This window comes from Anomaloglossus baeobatrachus, chromosome 4 (assembly GCF_048569485.1).
Source record: "Anomaloglossus baeobatrachus isolate aAnoBae1 chromosome 4, aAnoBae1.hap1, whole genome shotgun sequence".
NCBI lineage: Eukaryota > Metazoa > Chordata > Amphibia > Anura > Aromobatidae > Anomaloglossus > Anomaloglossus baeobatrachus.
In genome coordinates, this window is record NC_134356.1 from 623,396,715 (window position 1) to 623,413,177 (window position 16,463).

The 16,463-nt window shown below is 44.5% G+C and overlaps 1 protein-coding gene across 2 annotated transcripts in view; it reads left to right on the forward strand.

Annotated features, from left to right (window-relative positions):
- GIPC1 (GIPC PDZ domain containing family member 1) overlaps nucleotides 1–13,557 on the forward strand; it is a 35,076-nt gene extending 21,519 nt beyond the window's left edge. Inside the window, exons 5-7 of one of the 2 annotated variants that reach the window (XM_075342980.1) lie at nucleotides 9,420–9,535; nucleotides 9,700–9,781; nucleotides 12,670–13,557. In XM_075342980.1, the coding sequence (XP_075199095.1) occupies nucleotides 9,420–9,535; nucleotides 9,700–9,781; nucleotides 12,670–12,821 (350 nt within the window). In that variant the 3' untranslated portion in view covers nucleotides 12,822–13,557. The remainder of the gene's footprint in view (nucleotides 1–9,419; nucleotides 9,536–9,699; nucleotides 9,782–12,669) is intronic. The other variant, XM_075342981.1, reaches the window with a different exon arrangement.
- Nucleotides 13,558–16,463: the final 2,906 nt, after the last annotated feature.

Genomic DNA, 16,463 nt, shown 5'->3' on the forward strand with positions numbered 1-16,463 from the left:
GGTTCAGAGGTTTCTACTCAAACCTCTTCCTAGTCCCCAAGAAGGACGGTTCCTTCCGGCCCATCCTGGATCTCAAGCTTCTCAACAAGCATGTTCAGGTGCGGCACTTTCGCATGGAATCTCTGCGATCGGTCATTGCCTCAATGACCCAAGGAGATTTTCTAGCATCCATCGACATCAGAGATGCTTATCTGCATGTGCCAATTGCGGTTTCACACCAGCGTTGGCTACGCTTTGCAATCGGAGAGGAACATTTCCAATTCGTGGCTCTCCCCTTCGGGTTAGCCACGGCCCCTCGTGTGTTCACCAAGGTCATGGCAGCAGTGGTTGCGGTTCTGCATCTCCAGGGGTTGGCAGTAATCCCCTACCTGGACGACCTTCTAGTCAAGGCCTCATCCAGTGCAGACTGTCAGCGGAGTGTCTCGCTCACTCTCGCCACGCTTGTTCAATTCGGGTGGCTTGTCGATCTTCCCAAGTCCACTCTGACCCCGACCCAGGAACTTACGTACCTAGGGATGCAATTCGAGACTCTGCCGGCACTTGTGAAGCTGCCCTTAGTCAAACAGCAGTCCCTTCATCTGGCGGTGCGTTCTCTGTTGAAGCCCCGCCGCCATTCCATCAGGCACCTCATGCAGGTGCTGGGTCAGATGGTGGCGTCAATGGAAGCGGTTCCCTTTGCCCAGTTCCATCTGCGTCCTCTGCAGCTGGACATTCTCCGCTTTTGGGACAAGCGGACCTCTTCCTTCCACAGGCTAGTGGCTCTGTCGCCACAGACCAGGAGCTCTCTTCAGTGGTGGCTTCGGCCCCTCTCTCTCTGTCTCAGGGACGCTCCTTCCTGACTCCGTCCTGGGTGATCCTCACCACGGACACCAGTCTCTCCGGCTGGGGAGCAGTATTTCTCCACCACCGAGCACAGGGCACTTGGACTCCGTCCGAATCAGCCCTCTCGATCAATGTGCTGGAAATCAGGGCTGCACTTCTAGCTCTCGTAGCCTTTCACCACCTGTTGGCGGGCAAGCACATTCGAGTCCAGTCGGACAACGCGACAGCTGTTGCCTACATCAATCACCAGGGCGGGACTCGCAGCCGCCTGGCGATGTTGGAGGTTCAACGCATCTTTCAATGGGCGGAGGACTCCAAGTCCACCATATCCGCAGTCCACATCCCAGGCGTGGAAAACTGGGAGGCAGATTATCTCAGCCGTCAAACCGTGCACAGCGGCGAGTGGGCCCTGCATCCGGCAGTGTTCTGGTCAATCTGCCGCAAGTGGGGCACTCCGGAAGTGGATCTAATGGCATCCCGGCACAACAACGAGGTCCCGGTTTACGTGGCTCGCTCCCACGATCCTCAGGCCTTCGCAGCGGACGCGCTGGTTCAGGATTGGTCCCAGTTTCGTCTGGCTTACGTGTTTCCCCCTCTAGCTCTCTTGCCCAGAGTCCTGCGCAAGATCAGAATGGAGGGCCGTCGGGTCATACTCATCGCCCCAGACTGGCCCAGGCGAGCTTGGTATCCAGACCTTCTCCGTCTGTCCGTAGAGGTGCCATGGCATCTCCCGGACCGCCCAGACCTTCTCTCTCAAGGTCCGTTTTTCCGCCAGAATTCTGCGGCCCTCAGATTGACGGCGTGGCTCTTGAGTCCTGGATCCTGACGGCTTCAGGCATTCCTTCCGAGGTCATCTCCACTATGACTCAGGCTCGGAAGTCTTCCTCGGCCAGGATTTACCACAGGACTTGGAGGATTTTCCTGTCCTGGTGTCGCTCTTCCGGCCATGCTCCTTGGCCGTTTTCTTTGCCGACCATCCTGTCCTTTCTACAGTCCGGTCTGCAGCTAGGACTATCCCTCAACTCCCTCAAGGGACAGGTCTCGGCTCTGTCGGTATTGTTCCAGCGGCGTATCGCCCGACTGGCCCAGGTGCGCACCTTCATACAGGGCGCATCTCACATCATTCCTTCTTACCGGCGGCCTTTGGATCCCTGGGACCTTAATCTGGTCCTCACGGCCTTACAGAAACCCCCCTTTGAGCCTCTTAGGGAAGTTCCTTTGTCTCGTCTTTCACAGAAAGTGGTCTTTCTGGTGGCCATAACTTCTCTCAGGAGAGTCTCTGATTTGGCTGCGCTCTCTTCGGAGTCACCTTTTTTGTTTTTTCACCAAGACAAGGTGGTTCTTCGTCCGTCTCCGGATTTTCTCCCTAAGGTGGTGTCTCCTTTCCACCTTAACCAGGACATTTCATTGCCTTCCCTTTGTCCGGCCCCTGTGCATCGCTTTGAGAAAGCGTTGCATACTTTGGATTTGGTGCGGGCGCTCCGAATCTGTGTCACGCACCGCCGCTCTTAGGCGGTGCACCTCTCTTTTTGTGCTAACCACGGGTCAGCGCAAGGGTCTCTCGGCTTCTAAACCGACCCTAGCTCGTTGGATTAGGTCGGCCATATCCGATGCCTACCAATGTTCTCAGGTGCCTCCACCGCCAGGGATTAAGGCGCACTCGACCAGAGCTGTCGGTGCCTCCTGGGCTTTCAGGCACCAGGCTACGGCTCAGCAGGTTTGTCAGGCTGCCACTTGGTCTAGTCTGCATACCTTTTCGAAGCACTACCAAGTGCATGCTCATGCTTCGGCAGATGCGAGCTTGGGCAGACGCATCCTTCAGGCGGCTGTCGCCCATTTGTGAAGTTAGGTTTTGCCTACTTCTCAGTTCTGTTTATTTCCCACCCATGGACTGCTTTGAGACGTTCCATGGTCTGGGTCTCCCATAAGGAACGATGAAGAAAAAGAGAATTTTGTTTACTTACCGTAAATTCTTTTTCTTATAGTTCCGACATGGGAGACCCAGCACCCTCCCTGTTTCCTGTTGGCAGTTCTTGTTCCGTGTGTTTTCACCGGCTGTTGTAGACAGAGGTTCCGGTTATTCCGGGTTTTACTCTCTCTACTTATGGGTGGATGTCCTCCTTCAGCTTTTGCACTAAACTGGTTAGATTTGTCATCCAGGGGGTGTATATGCTCGGAGGGAGGAGCTACACTTTTAGTGTAGTACTTTGTGTGTCCTCCGGAGGCAGAAGCTATACACCCATGGTCTGGGTCTCCCATGTCGGAACTATAAGAAAAAGAATTTACGGTAAGTAAACAAAATTTTCTATTTTTCTTTTGGCACAAGTATACAAGTTTCATGACTAAGAGTGCGGTGTCACTTGAAATGCGTCGGTCATGCTATCATCTTGACTGCAATGTGCTGTATACTTGTGCCAAAAGAAAAATGAAAGAAATATAAATTAACATATCCCTCTGAAGCTGGACTCCTTTTCATTTGGATAAATAGAATATACTCACTTCTTGCATGGGCACCATTACAGCGTTATCGGCTCTGCAGCCAATCAGTGCCATCAATATATAAGGGAACTCTGGTACTGCATTACTGCTATATGAAAAATGAGATTTTTAGTTCATGAATTGGCCAATGCATGTAAGCCCGGAAACCAAACGGCAAGGTAAATCTCAATATTCCGGGTCCCTAACTAAAATGCCACTATCTAGGTTAAAAACATCCTTATCTGGGCAGCTAGACTAAAAATCTAACTTGAAATGCCACTATCTGGACTAACCTCCATGTCGGGGCAGCTAGGACTCCTGGTATAAGGATTGTAAACACAGCCTGGTTTATAGGGCGGAGTGCTCAGTCAGAAAAAAACTCACTGCAAATATTTCAAAAGACTGACCTGCACATCCTACAAGTGTGTATAGGTAGAAACATGATAGCAGATTCCTATAATTTCTCCACCATAGTTTTTAGAGATACTTTAACTCAAATAATTAGATAAGGACAAAGAGACAGAAATGAGAGTATATTGTATCAAAAAAATTTTTTTTAATAATATTCGTCAAAATATTTTTATAAAAACACTTTTTTATTTCAAATTGCTAAAATCATCACAAGGTCAAGAAAAAACATCACCAGAAAAAACATATAAACACATACAGAGGGGATCTCTGATCCAAAGGATTACTGGTGAAAAAAGCAGAGGATCATTTCATATCAAAAAATATATATCATAAAAATATCACCCCTGTCCCTTCACCAACATCCATAGTACAGCACTAATACATATATTAATTGATAAATAATAAATATACAAATATATAAATATTATATCAATATATCAATAAATATACATATAATAGCTCCAGTGTAAATAGCCAATGTTCAAAAGGAAGGTTTCTACTCCTATAGACAAGAGCGGAATAAACAAGGAATCTCCTCCATATAAATATAACTTCTCCTTTAAGAGTGATATTCCTATGTCCATAGGTTTAATAAGGGGCAATGAGTTATAGTTTATTTAATAGCTTGCCTACTCAAGCTGTTTATAAATGCCCACTCCTCCCAAATAAAATAAATTACTCCCTTAACAACAGAGGCCAATAATAAGTGTAACAGACATCAATTTGCCATACTTGCCTAATATAAGGTCAGAGACACCCTCAAAAGCTCGACGTACGTTTCAAGGGAAACCTTTTCATCAGGAGGCTGAAGTCGAGGCAGGAGGGTTGGTTATTTATACAGTTCATCAGCCAATAGTCGGCACCACAAAAGATCCACGTGTATTTCAGCTGATATTCACTATCGGTATCCAGGCAATTAAAGACGCTTCTCTCCCTGACCATTACACAGAACTTGCCACCGATTTATATAGAAAACCAACTGCAACCAACACAGTGCTTCATGCTAGGTCCTCACATCCTCCCAGTACTATCAGAGGTATCCCTACTGGCCAATTCCTCCGTCTGAGGAGAGTTTGCTCCACAGAGGAGGATTTTGAGTTACAGGCTAGGGATATGTATAGTAGATTCAGAGAGAGGGGCTATACCCATCGTTCAATTAGGAAGGCTCTAAATCGTGCCCGTAATACATCACGAAATGAGTTGATTTACAAGAATAGTCCCAAATTATCGGAGACGGATGGAGCTGTAGTCAGATTGATTACCCCTTTTAATGACGACAACTGGGATGAAATTCAAATGATAGTTCGGAAACACTGGAGTATCTTGTTTACAGATTCCACCTTGAAGAGAATACTGCCACCAAAACCTTCAATTACGGCAAAAAGGTCACCTAATCTTAGGGATCATTTGGTGCGCAGCCACTATCTCCCGCAAAGAGAAAATAAAAAAGTGATTTCAGATCTACAAGGTTTTTATCCTTGCGGCCTTTGTAAGGCATGTGGAAATCTGGTGAAAACCAAACAATTTAAGAATGCTGAAGGAACCAGAGTGTATAAAATTCTACATACTCTAACGTGCTCATCAAAGGGCGTCATATACCATGCTACATGTCCATGTGAAAAAATATATATTGGAATGACGACCCGCGAACTAAAAATACGAGTGCGTGTTGTTAAGGGAGTAATTTATTTTATTTGGGAGGAGTGGGCATTTATAAACAGCTTGAGTGGGCAAGCTATTAAATAAACTATAACTCATTGCCCCTTATTAAACCTATGGACATAGGAATATCACTCTTAAAGGAGAAGTTATATTTATATGGAGGAGATTCCTCGTTTATTCCGCTCTTGTCTATAGGAGTAGAAACCTTCCTTTTGAACATTGGCTATTTACACTGGAGCTATTATATGTATATTTATTGATATATTGATATAATATTTATATATTTGTATATTTATTATTTATCAATTAATATATGTATTAGGCTGGTTTCACACTACGTCTTTTTAACATCCGTCCTTAACGTTATTTTAGCGGACAAGCGGATCCAGTGCAAATGCGTTTTCATTTCAATGCATTTGCAATGGACTCGCGTTAACATCCGTTCACCTGCGTTTGCGTGCGTTATAGTGCGGATCCAGTGACTTGCAGTTTTTTAACATGTTTCAAAAACGCTACTTGTAGCGTTTTTGAGCTCCGTCCAAATACTGCAAATTGCTGGATCCGCACTATAACGCACGCAAACGCAGGTGAACGCTGGCGTGCTGATAGACAGGATCCTGCTTTTGTACTGAGCATGCCCAGAAAGTACTGAGCATGCCCAGAACCAGTCTCGCGTGATCTGTCTATCTCTCTACTCCCTCCCTCACCCTCTCTCTCTCTATCTGTCTTTCCCCCTCCCTCTCTCTCCCACCTGAGAGCTACGGACACTCGTAACCAAGGTAAATATCGCGTAACCACTTCTCTTAGTTACCCGATGTTTACGTTGGTTACGCGTGCAGGCAGCCCTGCTCCTAGCAGCTGCAGACACTCGTAACCAAGATAAATATCGGGTATCCAAGGCCGATGTTTACCTTGGTTACCAGCGTCTGCAGCTGTCAGAAGCCTCCTCCCAGTCTAGTTCCCCTCACTCCCGATCACATGACTCCAATGCCCGCCCCTAAACATCCAGTGCAGGATCCTGCAAAATAACATATGCGTTTGCATACGTTATTTGCTGTAAAAGCAGGATCCGTACTTCCGCTAAAAAAACGTTTTCAGCGGATGTTAAAAAGACGTAGTGTGAAACCAGCCTTAGTGCTGTACTATGGATGTTGGTGAAGGGACAGGGGTGATATTTTTATGATATATATTTTTTGATATGAAATGATCCTCTGCTTTTTTCACCAGTAATCCTTTGGATCAGAGATCCCCTCTGTATGTGTTTATATGTTTTTTCTGGTGATGTTTTTTCTTGACCTTGTGATGATTTTAGCAATTTGAAATAAAAAAGGTGTTTTTATAAAAATATTTTGACGAATATTATTAAAAAAAAATTTTTTGATACAATATACTCTCATTTCTGTCTCTTTGTCCTTAAGTGTGTATAGGTGCCAGCTGAAAAAACCTAGCAACTTAGTTAGATTTTTAGTCTAGCTGCCCAGGCATGGATGTTTTTAACCTAGATAGTGGCATTTTAGTTAGGGACCCGGAATATTGAGATTTACCTTGCCATTGGGTTTCCGGGCTTACATGCATTGGCCAATTCATAAACTAAAAATCTAATTCTTTCATATAGCAGTAATGCAGTACCAGAGTTCCCTTATACATTGATGGCATTTAGTGTGCGGCTGTATCCATTTTGTATTTGCTAGGTTTTTTCAGCTGGCACCTATACACACTTGTAGGATGTGCAGGTCAGTCTTTTGAAATATCTGCAGCCAATCAGTGACTGCTATTGGGCGCAGCAGCCCAATAGCAGCCACTGATTGGCTGCAGATCTCCTGTTGCGTAACAGATACAACAGCGCTGGAGTCAGCGTGGGAGGTGAGTTTAAAGTATTTGTTTTCTTACAGGTAGTGCTTTATTTAAAAAGGTGCTCCTCCAGGTAGTGGACAAACCCTTTAAGCATAGTTGCAAGTTTGAGTATTGCAAGATAATTATAATATTTTTTTGTAATAAAAAACTATTATAAACAATTATTATAATTATATTAATATTAATAAATTTTTATATATATATATATATATATATATATATATATATATATATAATTAATATATATTTTATGTGTGTGTGTGTGTGTGTGTGTGTGTGTGTATATATGTTGATTTTTTTTTTTTCCCCACTTTCAAAAAGCTACATTTATAGCACCACTACAGAGTTTTTTTGTTTTTTGTTTTTTTTAACCCCTTGAGCCCCCGGGCACTTTCCGTTTTTGCGTTTTTGTTTTTTGCTCCCCTTCTTCCGAGAGGCGTAACTTTTTTTTATTTTTCTATCAATCTTGCCATATGAGGGCTTGTTTTTTGCGGGACGAGTTGAACTTTTAAATGAAACCATAAGTTTTACCATATAGTGTACTGGAAAACGGTAAAAAAATTCCAAGTGCGGAAAAATTGCAAAAAAAGTGTGACCGTACAATAGTTTTTGGGATATTTTATTCACTGTGTTCACTATATGGTAAAACTGAGGTATCTATGTGATGCCTCAGGTCAGTGCGAGTTTGTAGACACCAAACATGTATAGGTTTACTTGTATCTAAGGGGTTAAAAAAATTCACAAGCTTGTCAAAAAAAGTGGCGCACGTTTTGCGCCATTTTCCAAAACCCGTAGCGTTCTCATTTTTTGGGATCTGAGGCTCAGTGATGGCTTATTTTTTGCGTCTCGACCTGACGTTTTTAACGGTACCATTTTTGCGCAGATGCTACGTTTTGATCGCCTGTTATTGCATTTTGCGCAAAATTTGCAGCGACCAAAAAACGTAATTTTGGCGTTTGGCATTTTTTTTGCCTCTACACCATTTACTGATCAGAGTCATTGATTTTATATTTTGATCGGGCATTTCTGAACGCAGCAATACCAAATATGTGTATAATTTTTATTTTTTTTAACCCTTTAATTTTCAATGGGGTGAAAGGGGGGGTGATTTGAACTTTTAGGTTTTTTTTATTTTTTTTTTATTTTACTAGTCCCCCTAGGGGGCTATAGCGATCAGCAATCCGATCGCACTGCACTACACAGCTGAGAACTGCAGATTTGCTGCTTCACTTTCAATGCCGGCTGTATTCCGGCATTGAGAGGAAGTGAGTCATGTTAGCTACAGGCGTCATCACATGACCCCGTGCTACCATGGCAACCACCGAAAGTCACGTGATCATGTCTCGTGACTTCCGGTGGGGGCGGGGTAAGTGACTGTCATGGCGGCGCTCATATACATATCGCTGCCAGATTTTGGCAGCGAAATGTAAGGGGTTAATGGCCACGGGTGGAAGCGATTCCACCCGTGGCTAGCAGGCACACATGTCCGCTGTTAACAGCTGATATGTGCGCGGATCGCTGCCAGCGGCAGGGGGCGGGGCTTACCGGCACACGATCCATGACGTACCCAGTACGTCATGGGTCGTTAAGGGGTTAAATTTCACTGCTGGAGTTGTGCTTTAAATCTAAGTACCCTGCTTCTCTGTTTTAACTCAACTGCCGCTGTTTTCATCTGGTTCGTTCATCACTTCGGTCGGTCTCTGACGATTTATGACCAACTGGCAGCTCCAGTATTTAATGGACTCAGACTTACATTGAGTTGTAACTTCTATGAGAGCCTCGTTCTGGCTCTCATAGACTTGCATTGAATGCTTGTGATTTAACTTCTGGCTTCTGGTTAGGTGGAAAGTCATTATCAGTGGACAATAATACACTATATATGGAAGCTGAAATCTTTCCAGCTCCTTGTTCTTGAAAGGGCAGGTTTACAGCATTGCCCTGTGTATACACGTGCTGCCAAAAACAACTGTAATCTCGATTGTTTTGTGCACATGGAGGTGCTGTCGGCGGGTCTATTGAATGACTACAGTCCACGTCCATGTAGCTGATTAGTGGTTTAATGGCGCAGTGAGCCAGTGTAAGTGTACCCTTCACCATACCACGGGCTAGGTGTAAGCAGCGTAGCCGGGGATGGCCACCTACAGTCAGTGAGGTGTGTTTCACCAATATTTTTTCATTTTGTTTCTTCTCAGACATGATCGGTCAACGCTCCAACTCTTCGGTGAGTAGTCCTGGGATATCCTCAGGTAGAGGAACGTTACGCCTCCGAGCCAAAGGACCACCGACCGTGGAGGAGCTGGTGAGAGAGGTGGGATTTGTGCACTGAAGCATTTGGTGGAGGGGCGGCTGTTGTGTGTATGGCGATATTCAGGCGATATTGGCGATATTCAGGATGAGGGCATTATGTGTGCACGTTATGGGGCGGAGATGATATAAATTGACCCCATGCTGTGTGCATCGCTCCGACTCCAGGTCTCGGTCATTGAGGAGAAAGCCATACAGAAGGTGGACGACCTCCTGGAGAGCTACATGGGCATCAGAGACAGCGATCTTGGTGAGCTCCCTACTTATTGATGGTGGCCATTGTTTTATTGTCTCTTGCATTTTTATATATATTATATACATTACACACACACACACACACACACACATATTATATATATATATATATATATATATATATATATATATATATATAATATATACACATACACACATTTATTATTTTTTTTTTTTTACTTTTAGGAAACTTAAAATCCCACGTCCTTACTTTTATTTTCGTACACTTATGACCTATAATGTTTGTAGATGATTTTCGCTCCTTGTCGCCCCCCCCCCGGCCTCATTTACAGCTGATTTTCCTCATACACAGCCTGATTTCTATCTGTGACATTGATCGCATAGTCTGTTTTCCCAATTTTTACCATTAGCAATTTTTGTTTCTTCCAGCGTACAAGAAAATGACTAAGTTCTCCTATCCATTACAATGTAAACTGACACCCCATGGATGCCATCACGGTGCTTTCAGTGATGTTCACGGACCCATAGACCTCTATGGATCATTCTGATCCGTTTGTTTTTTGTTTTTTTTGTGGACACACTGCATAAAAAACCATGGCCCGTAGACTATAATGGGTGTGTGATCTGTAAAACAAGGACAGAACATGTATGTGAGGGTGGGTTGCATAGTATTTTCACCTACGTCCAGTGGCTTCATTGTGGCTTATGTCCGGACCCCCTTAAGGCTCTGTGCGCACGCTGCGGATTTTGCTGCGGATTTGCTGCAGGAAATGTTTCTAACATTGCTGCAGTCAATTCCCCAGCAAATCCTATGGGTTTTTAAAAAAAAAAGTGTTTTTTTTTGTTTTGTTTTTTTTTTATATACCTGCGAATTTACCCGTGGATTCTCCCGCTGCGGAATTAGTATGAATTGAGCATGTCACTACTTTTCCGCAGGTACCTGCGGTTTTTGCCATAGATAATGGTAAAAATTTGCAGGGCCTAACCTGCGGTAAAAACGCATCAAAACCGCATGAGGATTTTGTTGCGGTTTTGGTGCGTTTCGTTTTTTTACCTCGGGTGCGGAATTCTTTCAGAGGGTCCGGATTTCTAAGAAATAGTCACTTTCTAGTGCGCACATGGCCTAAAACGGGATTCAGCTGTGTGCACTGACTGGGCCATTGACTATAATGACGCAGATGTAGTCACAGTTTGGCTCTGATATGCCAGTTGAGGCGGGCAGCAAGACGTAGTTGACTATATCATAATGCCCGCCTCATCTCTATGGCCAAAAATGATGCTGAACAGACTGTATTTGCCTTATTATAGTCAATGGCCCCATCGGTGCATACGCTGGTATCTTGTTTCGGACAGAGCCACTGAAACACTGCGTGAACCCAGCCTGAGGGTTCACCCTCCTCAGTGATTTATGGATGAGGGGGGGGGTGGTCTTCGTGGGTGACTTGCTGCCAGGGGGTGAAAAGAGCCATTGAGTTACATAGAAATTTGAGCTTTGGCTGAGGAGGGGGCTCTGTGAATGGCCTCCATATATTTTACACTGATTCTGGGAAACGTGAAGACTAATATATTATTACTGTTGTTTTCATGGTTCGCAGTTTCCACTCCGTTCTCGATTCAGAGCTGTAAAAATGTTTATCACATAGCTCCAAAACTTGGGGGCCGGCAATACTGGATATAGTGGATGTGTGGGTTTGGCCATACACCTCTATGGCTGGATAGGTCCAGTAACACAAATTTTACCTGTTTTGCTGTAATCCAATGTGCCAGGGGTGACGAAGCTTTAAAAACATGCAAATTAGCTTTGAGGTGCATTCTGGGCGTGTCAATACATTCCATGTGCATGCACCTCCCCCGCTGCACATCGAGGTTAATTTTCATGTGATGTTATAACTTCAAGGGAACCTGTTATCAGATTTGGCTATAGATTTGGCCAGATTATAAGCTGCGGCCACCGCCACTGAACTCTTGTATACAGCGTTCCAGAATACTGTATATAAGAGCCCAGGCCTCTGTATAACATAAAAAACACTGATAGTACTCGCTTAAGGGGCAGTCCGGTCCGATGGGTGTCGCTCCTCTCAACTCCGGCGCCTCTTCTCTCCGGGCCAGCGCCTCTCTTCTGCTGCGATCTCCGTGCTCCATCTCCCCAGCCCAGTATGGATGACCTGTCCTACATCATCCACACACACCGGCATTGAGGTCCTGCACAGGCGCACTTTGATCTGCCCTACAGAGGCCAGATCAAAGTACTGTAATGCGCATGGATGAGGAAAGGTTAAAGACCTCCTGCGCATGCGCACTATAATACTTTGATCTATCCTAAGCCGGGCAGATCAAAGTGTGCCTGCGCAGGATGTGGTGACATAGGCTGCGTCATGCACATGGGCCTCAGAAGGAGGAGAACAGAGAACACTGTAGAGATGAGGCACCGGACCGGAGAGTAGCAACCTCCATCGGACCCAACCGCCCCCTAGGTGAGTGTTTTTTACTTTATACAGAGCAGCCTGGGCTCTTATATACAGTATTCTGGAATGCTGTATATAAGAGCTCAGTGGTGGTGGCCTCAGCTGATAAGGGAAAAACCTGGTGACTGGTTCCCTTTAATTTTTTAATAATGACATATCTGATATATATAAAAAAACAAAGCAGGTATTCCTATCATTGAGGAGTGCAGCCATGCACTGGATGAGGAGTAGTCCTCCAGCAGGGGGGCGCTCACGCTCCATGACACACTGATAGTAAGTGGTCCCTGATGGTTAAACTGTTGGCTGCACAGATCGCCTCAATATCATTACGGCTTCGTGTTTCCTTTTTTTTTTTTTTTCAGTTCTCTAATTTATTTATTTTTGTTTAATTGGATGAGTGAATGTGAATCCGCGCCAGATATTCTGCCTTCTGACCTTTTCTTGCCCTCGCTTGCAGCTGGCACCATGGTGGAGCTCGGCATGGATAAGCAGAACCCTGACGACTTCTCCCAGGCCTTGGACCGCACGCTAGGGGACTTCGCTTTCCCGGATGAGTTCGTCTTCGACGTGTGGGGGGCAATAGGCGATGCCAAGGCTGGACGCTACTAAATTATCCTAACCCCTGCACCATGCCCTTCATCTTATTTTTTTAAAAGGGGGTTGGATCCGCTGCTTCTCGTCCACATCTTCTCTCATCCAGCCCCAGGAGGTGAAGGGGGATCTACACAAGGGCTAAACCACTGCTGACCCCGGCGATTATACGTCCCTTCCTGCTCAGTCTTCTGCAGACCCCATCATCGGGATTCCTGGCACTGATTTATGATTTAACCCCTGAGTGACTGACACAAATGGCCATGAACATTGTCACGTTTTCTGAATGCAAACCCACTGCAGGGCAGGAGATGGCGAGGACCACGCTGCACACTACAACCTCCACCGAAAACGCTCCACTACATTCCTTCGAGGGATTTCCAGAATATCCGATTTGAATAAGCTAATCTCTCCGCCCTGTAACATGGGACATCTCGTCTGGGGAAATGCTCGCCGGTGACATTTTCCGCCCCGTAAAGGACACTTTTTTTTTCTAATGTTTAAAGTCTAAAACTGCTAAAAAGAGTGGTATGTTACAGAGCCTCCGTGTTCAGAAGATGCTGGTTACTAGCGCCACCCAGTGTCTGGGGGCAGAATCGCAATAATGTTTATAGTGCTTCTTACTGAATCGGAGGAATCATTTGACCTAGATAATTTATGTCGTCAACTCACAAGTCTATTTTCTGTGTTCTCTATTGTGACTGTAAGAGGAAAAAAAGAAAGAACAGGATTTATTAAAAGATTTTATACATAAGAGTTTTCAGTTTCTTTTTGGGGCAATAGGTCACACAAGAGACTAGAAGGGAGCAAAAATTAGAATTTGGGGCAATTTTAAAAATAATAAAATGGTTTTCTGAACATATTGATGTCCAGCACCCGGTACCCTCCACTCATCAGTATCTGGGAGATAGCCTGCAGTACTTAGCAGTGCCCACTACACAAGGTCCGTACATTATATACACCTGACAACTGCTGGAATAGATATCAGCCGGGTGTCAGACCACCCAACTATCTCATATTGATAAAATCAGTATTAGTGTAGCATGTGTCCACCTCTACCAAATGAAACAAAGTAAATAAACAGTAAAAATGCATAGGACCTCAGTCAGTCGGAAAATTACCAGAAATTGCGATTATATCAGCTGAAATTGCGCAGCTATTTCATCTACGATGACATTGAATGGTGCTTCGTTGTGTATCTTTTTCCACCAATATTCAGCCTAGTGACCGGGAAATAAATTCAGCGATGTACCTTTTTCATTTTTCGCAATATTTTGGTTTTATTTAATATTACCCCAGTGGAATTCGCATCCTTTCCGTGTTTGCACCCATGATGGGGTCAGTGAAATTTTGTTGATGATTCACCGTTTCGTGCATGTGATTGAAACCTTGCCATGTGGAAATGTTCCGATAAGCGGCCCATTCGTCTGATCAATGTGCCGGGTGCTATATGGGGTTGAATTATCGGTCGCAACGTTTGTTTGTTCCGACAAAGCACGTGGAACATGCGTAAGTCTTGTTTCCCATCCGGTCCGACTGACTGGGGTCCTATGCATTTTTACTGTTTATTTACTTTGTTTGACAGAAATACATCGACTGACTGAGGTAATTTCTGGTAACGTTCCGACTGACTGAGATCCTCTGAGGTAATTTCTGACTGACTGACAGGTCCTCTGAGGTAATTTCTGACTGACTGAGATCTTCTGAGGTAATTTCTGACTGACTGAGGTCCTATGCATTTTTACTGTTTATTTACTTTGTTTGTTTTCATTTTGTAGTGGTGGACACATTTTGTTTGTAGAGGTAGACACCATTTTGTACAGGTTACATGCTACACTAATACCAATAACCTCTCCTGTGGATGGGTTATCAATATGTTGGTCCTGGACAACCCCTGGACAACAGGTGCCACTGCCAGGCCAGATAGTTTGTGCAATTTGACTTAAAGGGGTTGTCCACTACTTTTACATTGATGGCCGAAATGAACGTCCTCTAATGATGATCACGTCAGACATGTAGCAACAGATGCAAGAAAGTCAACACTGGCGGATTCCTGGTTGCAGGTCCCAGGCGACATTGCCCCTAAAGATATCTGTGTAACCTGTCTGTGATTTGGCTTTCTTTTTCTGGGGGTAAAAAAATCGCTGTTCTAAAACAGTCACATTATAGGAGTTGTCCACTACTTTTACATTGATGGCTTATCCTAAGAATAGGTCATCAATGTCTGATTAAAGAATGTACGTCTGGAACACCATGGTGTGAACAAGGTGCAAGACTCAAAAATATACAACTAAACAATAGGATAAAGAGTTGCATACCAGTCACAATGTATAGGGGAATGATGAAAAGCAGAACTGCTATGGGAATACTAGACTGAAAATACAAGGGACTATCTGAAAAAAGTGAAAAACATGAAATGATATGAGCATAACTGCTATGAATAATAGAAATATAAGAGATGTTTAGCCATTCTAGAGATTACCTTGGCGTTTGGTTTTGGGGCTCCTTTGTATTGATCAATACAATGGCTAAGCATCTCATTCCTATTATTCATAGCAGTTATACACATACCATTTTCATGTTTTTTCACTTTTTTCAGATAGTCATTTGTATTTTTCAGTCTAGTATTCCCATAGCAGTTCTGCTTTTCATCATTCCCCTATACATTGTGACTGGTGTGCAACTCTTTATCCTATTGATCAATGTCTGATTGGCCGGCCGGGTTCTGACACCCGCCACCGCCGTCGATCAGCTGTTCTTGCTGCTGGTGGTGGCGGCAGTCAGTCGGAAATGCTCCGTCTTCTGATAGTGGACGCGGCCGGGAACTGCACATCCGCCTCCTATTAATTTGAATGGGAAGCAGATGTGCAGTGCTCGGCCGCGGCCACTATCAGAAGACGGAGCAGCGCCGGAGCTGAGCATTTCCGGCTGACCTCTGCCGCCGCAGAGAACAGCTGATCGGTGGAGGTGCGGAATGTCGAACCCTGGCCGTTCAGACAATGATGACCTATCCTAAAGATACCATCAATGTAAAAGTAGTGGACAACCCCTTATTAATGTGACAGTTTGTCTTCAAACCATGATTTTTAACACCCCCCCCCCCCCCAAAAAAAAAAAAAAAAAGACAAATCACAGGTTACACAGAGATCCTTGGGGGCCTGGGACCTGCAGCCAGTAATCCAGCAGGATTGAATTTGTTGCATCGGTTGCTACATGTCCCCAGTGATCATCATTAGATGATGTTCATTTCATATGACCAGTGGAGAGGACGGGAGGACTGAGGTAGAAGGAGAGTATTAAAGGGGTTGTATGACTGCTTTCAGTCATCAACATTGCTCCATTCAGTCATCGAGACATCCTTCTCAGTTAACTGAATCCGAAGCAAAATCTCAAAACCCATTGGAAACATTCAGATGTTGCCTTACGATTTGTGTTGTTGGTCCTAACACAAGAAATCCAAGTTCCATAGCAATCTTTCTTAGTCCACAGTGGGCAGCCCAATGCAGCATACTATGTCCAACTGAACACACCGTAATGATAATCTGTACTTATAGGGAATCTGTCACAAGGTTGTTGCTCCTCCATCTGAGAGCAGAATAATATAGAGACAGAGATCCTGATTCCAGCGATGTGTCACTTACTTAGATGTTTGCTGTCATT